The 15,300-nt window shown below is 37.6% G+C and overlaps 1 protein-coding gene across 2 annotated transcripts in view; it reads right to left on the bottom strand.

Annotated features, from left to right (window-relative positions):
• The window catches only part of LOC113982878 (pleckstrin homology domain interacting protein), a 107,953-nt gene that overhangs the window by 70,015 nt on the left and 22,638 nt on the right, over positions 1-15,300 (bottom strand). For both annotated transcript variants that reach the window (XM_027711503.2, XM_027711504.2), the window contains exons 8-12: positions 9,083-9,304; positions 8,379-8,479; positions 1,772-1,842; positions 910-1,010; positions 753-793 (exon numbers count right to left, since the gene is read on the bottom strand). In XM_027711503.2, the coding sequence (XP_027567304.1) occupies positions 753-793; positions 910-1,010; positions 1,772-1,842; positions 8,379-8,479; positions 9,083-9,304 (536 nt within the window). The remainder of the gene's footprint in view (positions 1-752; positions 794-909; positions 1,011-1,771; positions 1,843-8,378; positions 8,480-9,082; positions 9,305-15,300) is intronic.

Genomic DNA, 15,300 nt, shown 5'->3' with positions numbered 1-15,300 from the left:
GTATGAAACTCCAACTCTGATATCTTCTCTGGCTGACCTGATCCAAAAAAATAAACCCTAATGATGTGATCTCTACTCCCAATGGCCAAGAATAACCTAGCACTGTATAAGTATTATGATATTTACCTGAAGACATTTATTATTTCCTAGCTTGAGTTTCTCCCCCACTCTTTTTTTCCTGAGGTTCAGGGGTAGGAGGAGGAGAAAGAGGTGGGTGGAGCAAAATATATCATGATAAAAGTGTACATTAGAACATCAAATAAATGTAAGTGTCAGATACTTCATAAGAAACTGAACTTTTTTCTTTAGCATCCTTCATATCCAACATCCAGAACTTAAACATTGAAAAAACATTAGCCTAGCTAAACAAAATATTGTTAGATCTAGTTTGATGTTTTTTCTGTATCCAGAAGTCATTTAACTGAAAAAAATGTTTACATATTAAAATATATCCAAAAATGCATGTATTTTATATGTGAGCATATATACATACATACATTTCTTAGGAAGAAATTTCAACTATATTTATACTCCTTAATTTTGGCAAATTCAAAATACTTTAATCATTACAATGAAAACAACTGCAAAACTGAAGAAGTACTATTAAAATGAAACAGTGAGACTCCAATAGCTATACATGATTTTACTGGATGAAACTCAAAACAGAAAGCTGTTTTTTTTTTAATAACTACTTCCAGAAACTAGCATTCACAAATGTCAAAAGACTAGATCAGAATAAATATTGTGCTTACCTGCTACTACTATTAGAAAACTGAATGCTGTCAACTTTGTCCTGTACAAAAAAAAAAAGAGTAGAAAAAGAAAAAAATCAAATTTCTCTGATTTATCCCATTTTATCCAAATTATTATTTTAATCAAATACATATGTAATTTTTAAAAAGTATTTACAGTATGAAACTCCAACTCTGATATCTTCTCTGGCTGACCTGATCCAAAGAAATAAACCCTAATGATGTGATCTGTACTCCCAGTGGCCAAAAACATTCCACCTGAGAAAAACAAACAGATAAGACTTAAGAAAAGAGGGAAATCTACTGTTATTACAGCATCTTCAAAGGGATGTAACATCAAGTATTTCAACTCATTCTCTGAAATTTATAGATGCATCTCATTTCAGCTACGCCTGTAACTGACCTTTAAGTAAAAAGAAGATTTAGAAACTCAAAAGTTTAACTGGAATTAAATTATCTCACATTTACTGTCAGACAAATATGCATTAGCAGATGTATCTGAAAGATTAGCTAACTAGAGTAATTTGCTTGCAACTAAGCCCTTAGAAGCCTAAAATTAAATGGAACTAGAACTTCAGTACATTTTAACATTTTATCCAATTATTTATGTTGCATTCTTCTGTTGCCAGCTCTGGAATCAATGAAATTCAGACCGCGAGAACGCAGTAATCAACACCTTCTTGTACAAATCCCTATAAATTACACCTCAGATAAAGCTGACTCTCAGAATCATTCTGAGAAAAAGGTTTTATATCATGTTTTAAAAAGATTTGCAGTCACAAGAGACTTACTTTCAACATTTCATATTTAATCGTTTTCAAGAATTTTCATAGACCAAGCATTAATGCATAAATTCTAAATTTCTATTTTAAATATTTGGGGGTTTTTAACAGGCACTTTAACTCAAATCCATCTTATTAACAAAAAATATGCTACAGTAACTGTACTGTACTTTATTTTACTCTTCAAATGACTTCTTATATTGATACAAAGGGGGGGGGGGGAATAAAGTCTTTTACCAGCACTAAAAGAAGAACAGATCATTTGGACTCCAGGTCGAGGACGTTCTGTAAACTTCGTTGGCCTTGGACTACAAATAAAGAAACAGTTGAATAATTTCCTAATAGGGTTTCAAAAAATAAGTCAGTATCATAGAAATAAAGCACAGAAGGATAAAATTAAATATGAAAGAACAGATGGTTGCCCATCTATAAACAATTTCGTGTGACTATGCTTCATGATCCGATCTTTAGGGAACTGACATCCAGATGGACTAAGTAATCAATGTATCAAGGAGAGTTGTATCACAACTTAAATCCCATTCCTCTCTTTCCTCTGATAATTCTATACAAAACACTCTCCTAAAATCATCAGCAAAGCAGAACAGAGCCAGTTGCCCATGAAGTTCAGTTTTAAACCACCGGGTGTAGAGGATCTCTGGTTTTCTCCTGCAGCACATGGCTGCTTTTACAAGAGAGAAACAGAGCTTGGCACTCTTTATAAACAAGGATAACAGAAAAATTTAAATAAATTTGGAGTTTTTCATAGTATTAGAATATAAGAGTTTCTCCAAAGGACATATATTCTTTGGGGGATAGTTTCAAATGCTGCTCAAAATACTCTCAGGACAATGGTTAGAAATTTGTAAGGGATTTTACTTTATGGCCCTTGCTTTCCACTAGGCATTTCAGAGCCTGATGTGGAAGCAGAACTAAAGCTTCAGTGGATCTGGCACTTTAGGAGTGTGTAAAACCAAACCAAATCAGATCAGGTTCTTCAATCATTACTTCAATTCTGTTCATGCACTGCAGCAACCTCAAACCAGTAGGTGGTCTTGCATAGTATGCCATCTGCAATCTTCCCTCAAAGAATTAACTTACTAGAGAACAGCAGCACTACACCCACATTTGTCATCACTAAAGATTTCTTCTAACATAAAACAATGCATATTCATAATTTATCCAAAATGTTCTCTTTTAAAAGCAAAATGGCCTATATAATTCATTTCAGCTGAAGGCAGATGCAAAAGAGATCTTTCTCCACTGATCAGTTATAGCTATCTCAAAGCAATAAGCATTAAACCTTAGTGATTCTAATGCATAAAATAAAGTAATAAACATCAGCAATCTTTCTCCAAATTGTCCATTCAGCATAGGCTGTTTCTTTGACCTTTCCTTTAGGAGTTTTAAGGTAACTCCCTGCAGATTTGTGAAAGTAAACTTCACAGCAAGATAGACTAAACAAGACAGTGATCTATTTTACAAAACAGCTGAAATCCTCCTTAACTGAGATACTAATATAAAAAGAACTATCAGACAATTCAATATGCAGCTTACATAATTTGGAACAAGTGTAAATAGATAAATAGGCTGCTGTTTTATTCCACTGTTGTTTGCGAACTCTGCCTTTGGAGTTAGGACAGTTGCAAAATAGAGCAAGTATGCACTTACGTTCTAGTTTGGAGAACCAATTTAAATTCTTCAACTTATGTCTCTCTCATGTTTAGGCATTAGAAGACAAAGGATTATGTCATTCTTCTACAACAGAGCAGTACTGTGGTCTTTCAAAATGAGTTGGGCAATCAGTATTTTTGGAAAGCAAGGAAAGAGGACAAAAGTAAAATTTCTTACAACACAGGGAAACCAAGTTAATTGTTTGTCCTCATTGCAGCCCAGTAATGTATCACTTTACAAATATTCTCAATGCACTTATTAAGTGTTTTATTAGTTCATTCATCTAAGCCCTGCAGACTAACCTAATTGTGGTCATGTAGTAGCTTAAGAAAGACTTCTTCACAGAAAACAGATGTGTATATAACATCTCCAAATTAAGACTTCGTTCATAGATTAATGAAAAAGGTTCAGCATATCTGAATTCTGATGTATGACCAGCCCCTTTAATATCAAGTATCTTCTGCATAAGAAAGCAGATAGAAAGTATCACATCACACTGAGGACAATTGAGAAATCAATGTGTTGTCCAAAAACAGGAATGTCAAAAATCATCAGTACACATTTTTCATGAGTTTTTTTTCCTCTTTTTAAAATGAGGGGAGAAAAAAATATAGAAGAGAATAAAAGCAGTACAGTAAGCTCTTCTATCCAAATCTGTGAGACAGTTATACTGCCTTGTTCATATGGTCTGTCAGTAACAGGCTAACACTGGAAACTTGTGATCCAAACAGGTGGCAGAAGCAGAACAATAACTCTCTTGTCTCAGAGAAGATACGTATGCAAATATTTAGCACTGCAACTAATTTAATTTTGATGCACTGACCAATTGTAATAATTCTCCCTTCAACTTGAAGCACGTTATTTTTCAATTTCTGATGACCCAAGGCAGATTTTTCTCTTTCCTCCCTACTGTCAACTGACACAGGACCTAACTCCTGTGTTTTCTATCCACCCAGAATAGTAACAGAAGATTGAATCCAGGAAAAGTCTCCATTGCCTAAATTTTCAACTGTTTTCCCATCTTGTTTGGGCCGCATCCTTTGAATTCTTTGCCTGAAGCAACAACCAATCTTATCATTCTTCTTTTTGGAAACTGAATTGATCTGCTTGGAATGTTACTGTTTTTAGGCATACATGGTAACTGCCTGGTCAGAAATCTTTTCAATGTAAGAAAAGCAGCACACAGAAGGTTCCATAATACTGAAGAACACGCATTCACACTGGTCACAGAAGCATGTGAACAAAGTTGCTCACTCTCCTTTGAACAACGTGAGAATTTTGTGGTCAACTGTGCCAATGTCTGTGTTTCATCCTATGACACCAAATCTACTGCAATGTGTCCTTTTGCAGTTCATTAAAACAGAGTTCTGTCACCAAACATCCCCTGACTGGGCTATAAGCCTGACCCAAATACTGAACATGCCTCAATTAATAAGGTTATAAAAAAAATTGAGAGACCAAGATGGGAAGACTCTAATTTCAGAGATAGTGTTAATTAATTAACTGCAGCAGAGCTGCTGGCAAAGCTGAATTACAAGAATTTTTGCAATCTAAGAATGAAACAAACATTTGCAGAGATTAAAAAAAAAAAAGGAAAACACAACTGGAGTAAGGCACTAGGCATTAGAAGGCTTAAGCAATGTCAAAGTCTATTTTAATGGCAAATACTACAGTTTTCAAGGTAGTGAGCTTTCAAATTTTTCATCATCTCTAGAGAGAAATAATTGCTCCATAATATTTGATCTTATTTTATAAGTGGGGAAATAGGAACAATTTTGAATTTCCTCATCTCCTGAAGAAGCTACAAAGATTCCCTTCAGAGAGTTCTTCCCAGGAGAAACTAAGTCCAATTTGCAGTTAAAGACAGGGAATTGATACAGTAGACCAAAACATCCAAGCCAGGTTCCACTGAAACACTTCTCAGTGTAGTTAAAAACAAAACTGATTATTTTTAATTCAAGAGCACACTGAACACAATAGCGTATCTCAACTCTGCCTTTCCAGTATTTCACAAAAAAATTCAGCAAAGTACTGCTGGCACTGTCAATCATCTCAAAACTTCAATCAACTACATGATCATCATGAGGCTCCCCAACATCTCATACTCTTACCCCACTGCCATATGATTCAAGAAGTGCTCAGCACAAAAAGTGGGGGGTGGGATATCTGGATTTTTTTTTTTAAGTAGCTAAAATTTCAACTTCACCATCAGTCACCATTTGAAGTATTGGATAATTTAGTAACACACATCACTGATAGCAATTGCATTCTTGAAGGACAGACTGCAGTCAAGCTCAGAAGGAGCATGAAATCAAGTTCTGACTTAAGAATGTTACAGCACCCTGCACCTGTACTACTCAAATTCTTGGTCTTGCTTGAAAGCTCCAGTTTCTCCTTCCTGGGGTGGGAGTGGTGCTGGAACCAAGATACGGGGCAGCAAGCTCAGAGCCTGAATAACTGTGGTAACAGATCTTGTTTGCCAGCTTTCCTCCTCTTTAGAGATACTCAACAGAAGCATGTCTGTATTTTTTACAGGACAAACTTCCCACTTCACCAGTGATTCTCTCTTCCAGATGGCCTACACATCATGTTTTTAAAAAGTAACCTCCCTAAGGGTCTTATGAGAAAAATTAACAGGCCTCTTTCTTTTCTTTGATGCTCTTATATTGCTAGTACTTTTTTTCCCCCAGCATATTACTGAATGGATGTGGAGGGAACCAGCCATGTTTCCACAGTTCTGGAAGCAGAACCAGATCTAAACATGTAAGGAAGGGCAATCACCTCACTGAAAACTGTTACGACAACAAACTTATTACTGAGATGTGCTGGCCATGCAATGCAGTCTCCTGGGGGGGGGGTGGAAATCACACTGGACTCCTAGTTTCCCAGTATCCTTTATTTTGGTTTACTGGAATAAGCATAATGATCACAGTTAGAAAAACTTTCCTGTAACTAACAAGTTTCCCTGAACTAGTTCAGTTCAGGAAATTAAGATTTTCGAGATGTCCAATTATTTGATATTATAAGGGACATACAGTTATGTTCCAGTCCCAAAAGACATATATGTGTCTTATTTAGACTTTACCACATTTTTATCAAGTTTTACCTTGGATCAAAAAGCATCAATTATTTCAAATACATAACAGCTCTACTAAGTTCAAGCAAAGACCTACAAAAAGAAAAAGCACAGAGTTATGCCTTTTAATATCCTCATAGAATGCATAATACCCTGTGGCAAGGAGTTTCGTAACGTAGTTTCATGTTTTGTAAAGAACCACTTCCTTGCAATTTGGAACTTGCTACCTTCACTTGATACCCTCTAGAATCACAAGGGCCAACAAGCAATTATTCATTACATGCCCTCCTCAACACACTCATGACTGTACATGACTCATCTTCATCCATTTGCTTTTTTCCAGACTGAAGCAATACAGCCTAATGGCTTCCTCTCTCTTCTCAAACACCACATATAAAATACTTGCAGAACAGAAGGTAAAAAGGGAAGAAAAAATCCAGTCACAGAATTTAATCTGCACTCTGTTGTTAAGAAACATGAATCATTGGTGTGACATGGGTTACTAGACCACTTCCTTGCTGTGCCGCATGAGACAGCTGAACTAATCTGTTTTCTCTATGTCACTGTCTAATCAAATCTGCTGACTACTTACACATGAAAGCATTACTCAAATATCTTCTATTCTTTTAATATTTGCTGAGCACATCTCACTGAAAATTTTCATTCTACAATTACATATCCCCATGGAAAGGAATCCCTTGAGAATCTCCTACCATAACTAGTGCCAGTTTTCTCCCTCCCTAAGTTTTACCTCAAGATAAATCCCATCCAACTCCATGATTCAACCAACCATTGATAATTTCTAAGCATTCATCTGCCAGTTCATATAGTATAACCTACTTAACTCTCAAGGATTCCACTACTCTCTAAAGACAGAATTTGTTTCAAAATTTATTTCCATAGACTCAAACTTTACTTAGGAAAAGGAGAAAAAAAAAGAATAAAAGAAGAAAGGTAAAAGAAAGAAATGTGGGCTCAAAAGGATTGCAATGATTTGTACATGATCAAGATATCTTGTCAACAAGAGCTCAGACTTAGGAAACCTTAAGAAAAATAAAATGGTGGCAAGGTAGCAACTCCTCCTTCACACTCCTCAGTAAGGGAGTGAGTCTTACTTTGATTACAGTATGCACTAGGCAGCAGTGGATTAAATGAAGTCACGTCCCAGGTTGTTATAGTACCAAAAAAAGAGACAAAACATCCAGAGAACATGAAAATAGTTAGGGTCCAGGCAACTAGAAAAGGACCTAAGCAAATGTGCCTGCGAGCTCTGCATAACCTCATCACACAATGCAAGAAAAAGATTGTAACAGCGATTATCAAAACTACAAGAAAATGGAACCTACCTGCCAGGAGTATACATCCAGAAGAACACATGCCATCCTCAAAGCTAAATCACTAATGATTACTAAAAAAACATTTTCAATTTTAACCTACAGGTGTTTTATGATAAAGGAAAAGAAAGAGCAAAAAGCATTTGAAAGCTACTGAACAAACTGATTTTAAAAAACTATCTCTATTTTAAAGTCCTGACAATATTTTTACTATTTTTGAAGGCAGAAACTTAAGGCTCAACTTCAGCCACCAATACACAGTTGCCCAAGAATTCTGCCTTCTGCCATGCTACAGTAAAGCAAATTGTGAAAAAGTAATATAGATAAGGAAAGAATAAACATCAAAAGTATCCCATCCTAATTTATACTAGGACATTATTGTCTCCTTAGAAAATGGATTTTGAAGTCTAAATTGCAGTCATATTATCAACCTAATTTTCATTTCACTTGAGATTAAGAGATGACAACAGAGCAAAAAAGCATCAACTTTGACATTATATTACACAAAAAAACCCCAACAGTAGACATTTTTTTCTAAATTAACAGATATACTGCATCACCCCACAAAATGTTATATTATCAACTTGGCTCTTAAGGGATAAGCAAGTAAGCTATAGCTACATCAGAAATATATCATCATACCCAACAATCACACACTGAACCAGCCAATGACAAGTTTTGTTTAGTCAAATTTTTCTCCAGCATTTCTACATCATTTTTAATTACATAAAAAGAAATAGTAACAAATAAAATAGCAACTAACTTTATTTTAAGGGTGCCAGCATCCCACAGCCAAAAGCATATTGTTCCATCTGCCCCGGTTGAAGATAAGTATCTCTTTGAGCCACTGCACAGTGGAGAGAACTGGGGGAAGTGAGAAGAAAAAAAGAAAAGTTCTCCTGTTAATCTGTTCCAGATGTGCTAAGAAGTTCTGTAAGTCATTGACTTCTCACCAAAAAAAAAAATTTAAACAAAATCAAATATCAAACCATACTTAAGGAAAACAAATTGCAATGAACACCAAAATAGCACAGTGCTGTCCAGAGTCGCTCTTCCTTCAGAACAACCTTCTGGGTTACTTGCCAAAGCACTCTGGGTTCTCCCTCCCTCCCCACCATCCAAGTTGCACAACAGCGTGCAACTCTAAACAAAAGTAAACCAAAGTACTGCAGTGACTGCAGTTCTTACTCAATGCACCTGTGCCCAGAATCACAAGCCTGCAAAGGAATGATACTTCAAAACAGAACTGCCCACATGCGTCATGCATTTTTTTTGAACAAGGATTATGTTTAGTGTTCTTCAAGGTCAGGCATTTTGACAATAAATGTGTTATTTCACAATGAATACCATGAACATTCCTTCTTACTTCAGGGCTTAGTTACCAGGCACGCAATTTTATTACACTGCACATTCTCAGGTGGTTCTTTTCTCAATCAAATGATGCATTTTTGCAAAGCAAAAACCTACCTGCAATGATGTTATAGATGCACTGTGGCCCTGCAGAACTGCTAGGGGTGCACAAGTTCGAAGGCACCAAACTCTGATCATTTTATCACAGCTTCCAGCAGCTATCATGGTGTTTTCATAGTTTACTGCCATATCAGATATTTCAGCTGCATGCCCTCTCAGGGTAGCCAACAACCTTCCATCATCAGTTGCCCAGATTTTTACAAGGCAATCATCTGATCCCTAAAAGTAAGGTAGAAATAATTTCAACCATACCATTGGCTGTTTTGATGTTAGAGTTAACTAACACAATGAACTGAAAGACAAAACTAATGACATACAGATATTCCCCACAGTTTTCCATACTGCATTCATAACACAAGTTTACATTGATTCTCAAGAGTATATACAAAGCATGATGCATATATAATATAGATCACAAATCCCACAGCAAATTGGTTTATGCTTCAGTAAGACACTTTTTCCAAAAATCCAGCACAAACTGAAGAAGCTGTTGCAATACATTAAAATAAAAATTTACATTAAACGTGACAGTGAATTAGGAATTGGTTCAGTGTTTGTCATTCAGTATTACACCCACTTATGTTCCTTATCTTCCTAGTTTGATCATCATGCCCTACCAGCATTAGTAGTATACTTACCACAGTAACAAAGAGGTAAAGAGCGTGTGTGAACAGCTATTCCATTATTAAGTCTAAATAATATAAATCTCCTTTGATATTCACATAAACAAACACTGAAATGACCACTTTCTCAACAAACTTCAGAGGCTTCATCTACATATTAATACTTGAAACTCAAGTTTTGCTGGTCTTCTCACAATTCTAACAGCTGTTTGCCTGTATACAATGAATTCAGAGCCCAGGAAAAAAAATTAAGAATTCATTCCTCCATTTATCTTCGCATTTCCATGCCTTCCTGAAAGTCTAAATTTCTTTGCACCTTAATACAATGATATTTGAACACTGCACAGACACACTGACAGACAAAATTTACTGTAAACATTTAATACATTTAGTCAAATTCAGAAGCAATACAAACCTGGGTTTTAACATCTGGAGCACTGATCTGCAACTGGACACATGCAGGTGCTAGAGCAAGTTACAATGTGACACCATCATTATAAAATTTCACCCAAGTTTTTCCTATTGCATCTACTTACAGTGCCTCTGAAAAAGTTTATCTAGCATTTATACTTTACAGAAGCCAGAAGGCAGGGCAATACTATCATTCACCTTTTATAAAAAAGGGCCAGGTCTCCTAGACAAAGGAGATAGTAAGGGAAGCTTGTTTATAATCAAATTTTCTGCCTTTTGGGTAAGGAGAGCAATGGTACAGCCTATACTAGCTCCATCTATGCATAAAACTTCCATATGGAGACTCTGCAGAACACATTTCCCTTATCTGACTGCTATGGTGCCAGCCCAGGAAACAAAACTACAGTCTGTAGAGTTAACAGCAATGGACAGGTAGAATCATAATATCACTGAGGTGGGAAGATACTTTGGTCTAGTCCAAAATCCCTGTTCGAGTAGGGTCAGTTAGAGCAGTTGCCCAGGATGATGTATCCACCACTCGTGTATCTTCTGCAAATTTACTGTAGGCACCCTCTTGTTCCATCCCCAGGTCTTTAAGGGAAATATTAAAAGAGTACTGGTCTCAGTACCAAACCCTGTGGTACACCCATACTGACTGCCCTCCAGCTGGACCTCATGCCACTAATCACAACCCTTTGAACCTGGCAGTTCAGGGAATTTTCAATCTCACTGTCAAGTGTACATCAAGCCTGTACCTCATTAGTTTGTTGGTAAGGATGTTATGGGAGACAGCATTGAAAGCCTTGCTTCAGTCAGGAAAAACAAGATTCACTACTGTTCTCCTTCCAACTTAGTTCTTTCATCATATAAGGTTATCAAGTTGGACAGGAATAATTTCTGCTTCATAGATCTACACTGATCACCTTGTTATTGTTGATATGTTTGGAAGTGGCTTTCAGAAGGATTTGCTCCATTACTTTCTCAGGTGATAAAGACGAATATGAATGGTCTGTAGTTGCCTGGAACAAGCTTCTTGCCCTTCCTGAAAACAGGAGTAACATTTGCAGCCTCATCTACTTCTTCCTGATCAAGCAGCCTGTAGCAGATACATACCCCAGTGTCACCCACACTGGTCTGTCTTTAACCCTCATCCACGACCTCTCAGTTGACTCATCACCTGTCCCCAGGCAAAGCTCCATGAAAACTCCCATTTGTTGTCATCCTGGCCTGCCCCTTCTGAAGAGCCTGTATCCATCCACAGCAGCAACCCAGTTCTGTGAGCTACCCAACCCCACTCCAGCTCTTTGGTCCTGAAGAGATCGTAGCCCTGCAACTACATATGTAATTCCAAATCCTCCTACATTTCTCCATAGTGCATGCACTAGTGTACAGGCAATTCAGGTAAGTGCGTAGTCAGGATGATTTCTCCAAGCATGAAAGCTTTCTCCATAATTTGTTTCTTGATCTGTGTGCATACTTGGGGTGGGCCCTCTTCAGTTTTGTTGTTTTCCAGGCTTCTCCTGTCTACATCACCTCACATTCTTTGCTTACCCACCTGGTCTATCACACCCTCATGTGATTGTGGTTTGTTGCCTCCCTCCCACATCTTTCGTATTCTAACAGTCTCCTCTCATCAACAGATTGGCCACTCTGTTGAAAACAATGTTTTTGCCCCATATTTGCCTCTTATGCACCATTTCACATCCTTCAGTATCCAAACAAAAAGCTTTCTCTCCCCTGCACATCTGCAGCACTTCCACAAATTGGAAATCACCGAAGCCCTTGATTTTTGTTCTAATGATAAGTTACTCTGTTAATGCAGTTATAATAGGATCCAAAGAAAAAAATATCCCATAGACAAAACTGCACAATAATCAAATCACCCCATTGCTTTTACATTTGAGTTCTACACCTCAAGCATGCTAGAGTACCTTACTAATAGGCATAGTTTTCCAAAGTTTTGGACAGTGCCAAAGACCTAATCTTCAATGTTTCCAATATACTTAGGACACTATCTAAAAAAAAAAAAAAAAAAATAGAGCCGCCTAGCAGTAAGAACAACATGAATTCTGTAATTTCTCTCAGAATCATATAATGAACTGGGTTGGAAAAGACCTCTGAGACCAAATCCAACCCTAGGTCTGACACTGCCATGGTCACTAGACCGTGGCACTAAGTGCCACATCCAGTCTCATCCTAGAAACTTTCAGGGACAGTGAATCCACCACCTCCCTGGGCAGCCCATTCCAGTGTCTGATTACTCTGTCTGTAAAAACTTTTTTCCTAATATCCAAACTAAACCTCCCCTGGCAGTGCTTAAGACCTACTATAGTCCTACTGCTGGTTGCCTGGGAGAAGAGACTGACACCCATCTCCTTTCAGGTAGTTGTTGCTGTGGATGGATACAGGCTGTGGATGGATACAGGGGTAGGCCAGGATGACAAGGAGTGGGTTCATTGAGTGAGTCTTTTGGCTTTACCTGCTTTAGCAGTGTGGAATTGGACTAGGTGATCTCTAGAGGTCCCTTCCAAACCCAATCATTCTGTAATCTGTGACTTTTGAGGTTCACACCAAATAATTGTATTATGATATACTTTCATTTCTGTGGTAAAATGACTAGCAAAGTACCATCTTAGATAGGATTTATAACAGAACTAGCAAATGTGCTGCACAGAGCTTTAAAAGCAGCTTACAGGAAAAAGGGCCCCTTTTTTCCTCTAAATTCTCCTTATAAAGCTCTAAGCAGACTCAGTTTTCACCCCTTTGCTCCCTTAAAACAAAAATACAAGCACCTATAAAGCACTTAGATTTGGTTTCCCCCCCATGCTCCTCAGCTAATAAGTTTCCATAAATGTTCCTGTTTCTATTCAAATTAGCACTTCTATAGCTAAAGCTTCAAACTGTCCACCTACTTGATGAAATAATTATCTGAATGATAGTATCAGCTCATGTTGTTCTGTTATCATGATGTAAGACTTTAGAGTATGAAGAAGGTTGTATATTCTTCTCGAAAATGCAGTCACCATCAAAAAACCCAACAAGCAGAGACAAAAGCCTACACATGCTTGCATGTGTGTAACACTGCAAATAATAGTCTCACTGCTCAAAAGAGAGATCTGAAAGTAGTAGGGAATGGTGAAACCAAAACTGCCAAAATACTTTAAAAGGTGGAAATCACTCACTGACAATGTAAAGATGTAAAATGATCAGCAAGAAAAAATAAATTTCTGGGATCTAATGACACCTGGAGGGTCCCCAGAGGTCTATTTAATAACAGCAAACCAAGGAAAGAAGATCAGCATAAAACAAGCCTGCTCCCTTCCAGCTGGCTATAGAGGCATGTGTTATACATCTCTATTGCAGAGAAAAATGACTGTCAGCCAAATCTCAACAAGAAAAAAAGGGGAGGGGGAGAGGGGGAGGAGGAGGAAGAGACAGAAGGAAAAGTGAAAAAAAAAATTAAAAAAACAAGGTAAAATTGTAAATTCTGCAGCATCTTGGCAAGATAACAATACTGGAGTTCAAATAAATTCATGTGATTACATCTGAACTGAGCAGAACAATCCACAACTCTTAAAATACTGTTGCAGATCTACTAGTAAGAGCACTGGCTTACACCACAGCTCACGTTTCCAAGGTTATATCTACAACTGCTAGGAATTATGTGCCTATTAAAAAGCATCTGTCAAAAGTGAATCCTAGAACAAGTTCAACACCAAGAGAGAATTGGTGACCGCATTGCCAAGGTATGGAGTGAAATCGGTTCATTTTCCTACCATTACACACACTTGTGGGCTGAAGTGAAACCGCCAAGAAACACACAAATTAATCTTGAGTTGGAAATCTTACACAGACTATTACACAATCTTTATTATTCCCTAGAAAGAGTAATCTCAGAGGAGACAGGAAGATAAAGGTAGGGAAAAAAGGAGATAGCCATCCCTCTTTGCAGTCAGAAAGTTAAGTAATGCAGGAACTAGAAAAGACAATGCTTGTTTCTATTACCCTGCAGGGGTTCTGCAAGTCATACTTTTCAAGAGACCTGAAATATAAAGCGTCTACCTCCATGGGCTGCAGGGGGACAGCCTGCCTCACCAAGGTCTTCCCCACAGTCTGCAGGGGAATCTCTACTCCAGAGACTGAAGCACCTCCTCCTCCTCCACTCACATTCGAGTCTGCAGGGCTGTTTCTCTCACATAATTTCACTCCTCTTTCCAGAATGCAGTTGCCCTGGGATTTTTTTCCTCCTTCTTAAATACATTATCCCAGAGGCACTACCACCATCACTGATGGGCTTGGCCCTGGCCAGCAGTGGGTCCATCTTGGAGCTGGCTGGCATTCACTCTGTTGAACATGGGGGAAGCTTCTGGCAACTTCTCACAGAAGCCACCACTGCAGCTCCTCTGCTACCAAATCCTTACTAAGCAAACACAATAAAGATCTACTAAGCTAGTAGGAAAAATGCATAATGTCCTGTTTCCACTGTCTTTAGGCAAAATAAAAGCATCATTTTTCTAGCAAAGAAAACATCTCCCAGATGAGCATGACTCAAAAATGTGCTGAGATCACTTTCTTTCCTTTTAATTTGAAACAGAACATGAACAAAGCTTGAATTTAGAGGCTTTCAATCCCTCAGAGGTCAGGTAGAACAGGAAACAATTATGATGCATCTTCTAGAAACAATTATAAATCTAAAACAACTTATCTAGCTAACATCACACTGAAGGTTGCAGGAAGGCAGGAAGAATTCCCTACTGGTGCCTGCAAATTTACACGCTACACTAGAGACTTTAGAAGTCATAGTGGTATAAATTAAAAAGAATTGGCACCATTTCATTATATAGATGCAATTACAACACAACAGTTTCAGGACTGTTTATCCATCTACCAACTACAACAGGCCAGATACAGCAACTCGGATGTTACCGAAATGTGGAATACAATCCATTGGTTTTCCATTTGCCAACAACCACTTAAACATCTACACAAAAAAGATTTACCTAAAAATGCAGAGGTTCTGTCCCAAGCCCTCCAAAATGAAAAATTCAGCAGCTAAAATTCATTTCTATAGTGACTTTGTTTAACACCAGATTGAAGTAATCATGATCTAAACTGGGAACTTTTTTTCAAGGACACCAGTCAGCAAAGGACTGCCAGCAAAGCTCTGAGGTTGAGCCCTGC

This window comes from Pipra filicauda, unplaced genomic scaffold (assembly GCF_003945595.2).
Source record: "Pipra filicauda isolate LSUMZ 115617 unplaced genomic scaffold, ASM394559v2 scaffold157_size4220110_pilon, whole genome shotgun sequence".
NCBI lineage: Eukaryota > Metazoa > Chordata > Aves > Passeriformes > Pipridae > Pipra > Pipra filicauda.
Note: the sequence above shows the minus strand (reverse complement) of the source record. Positions and strands in the feature narration are given on the sequence as shown.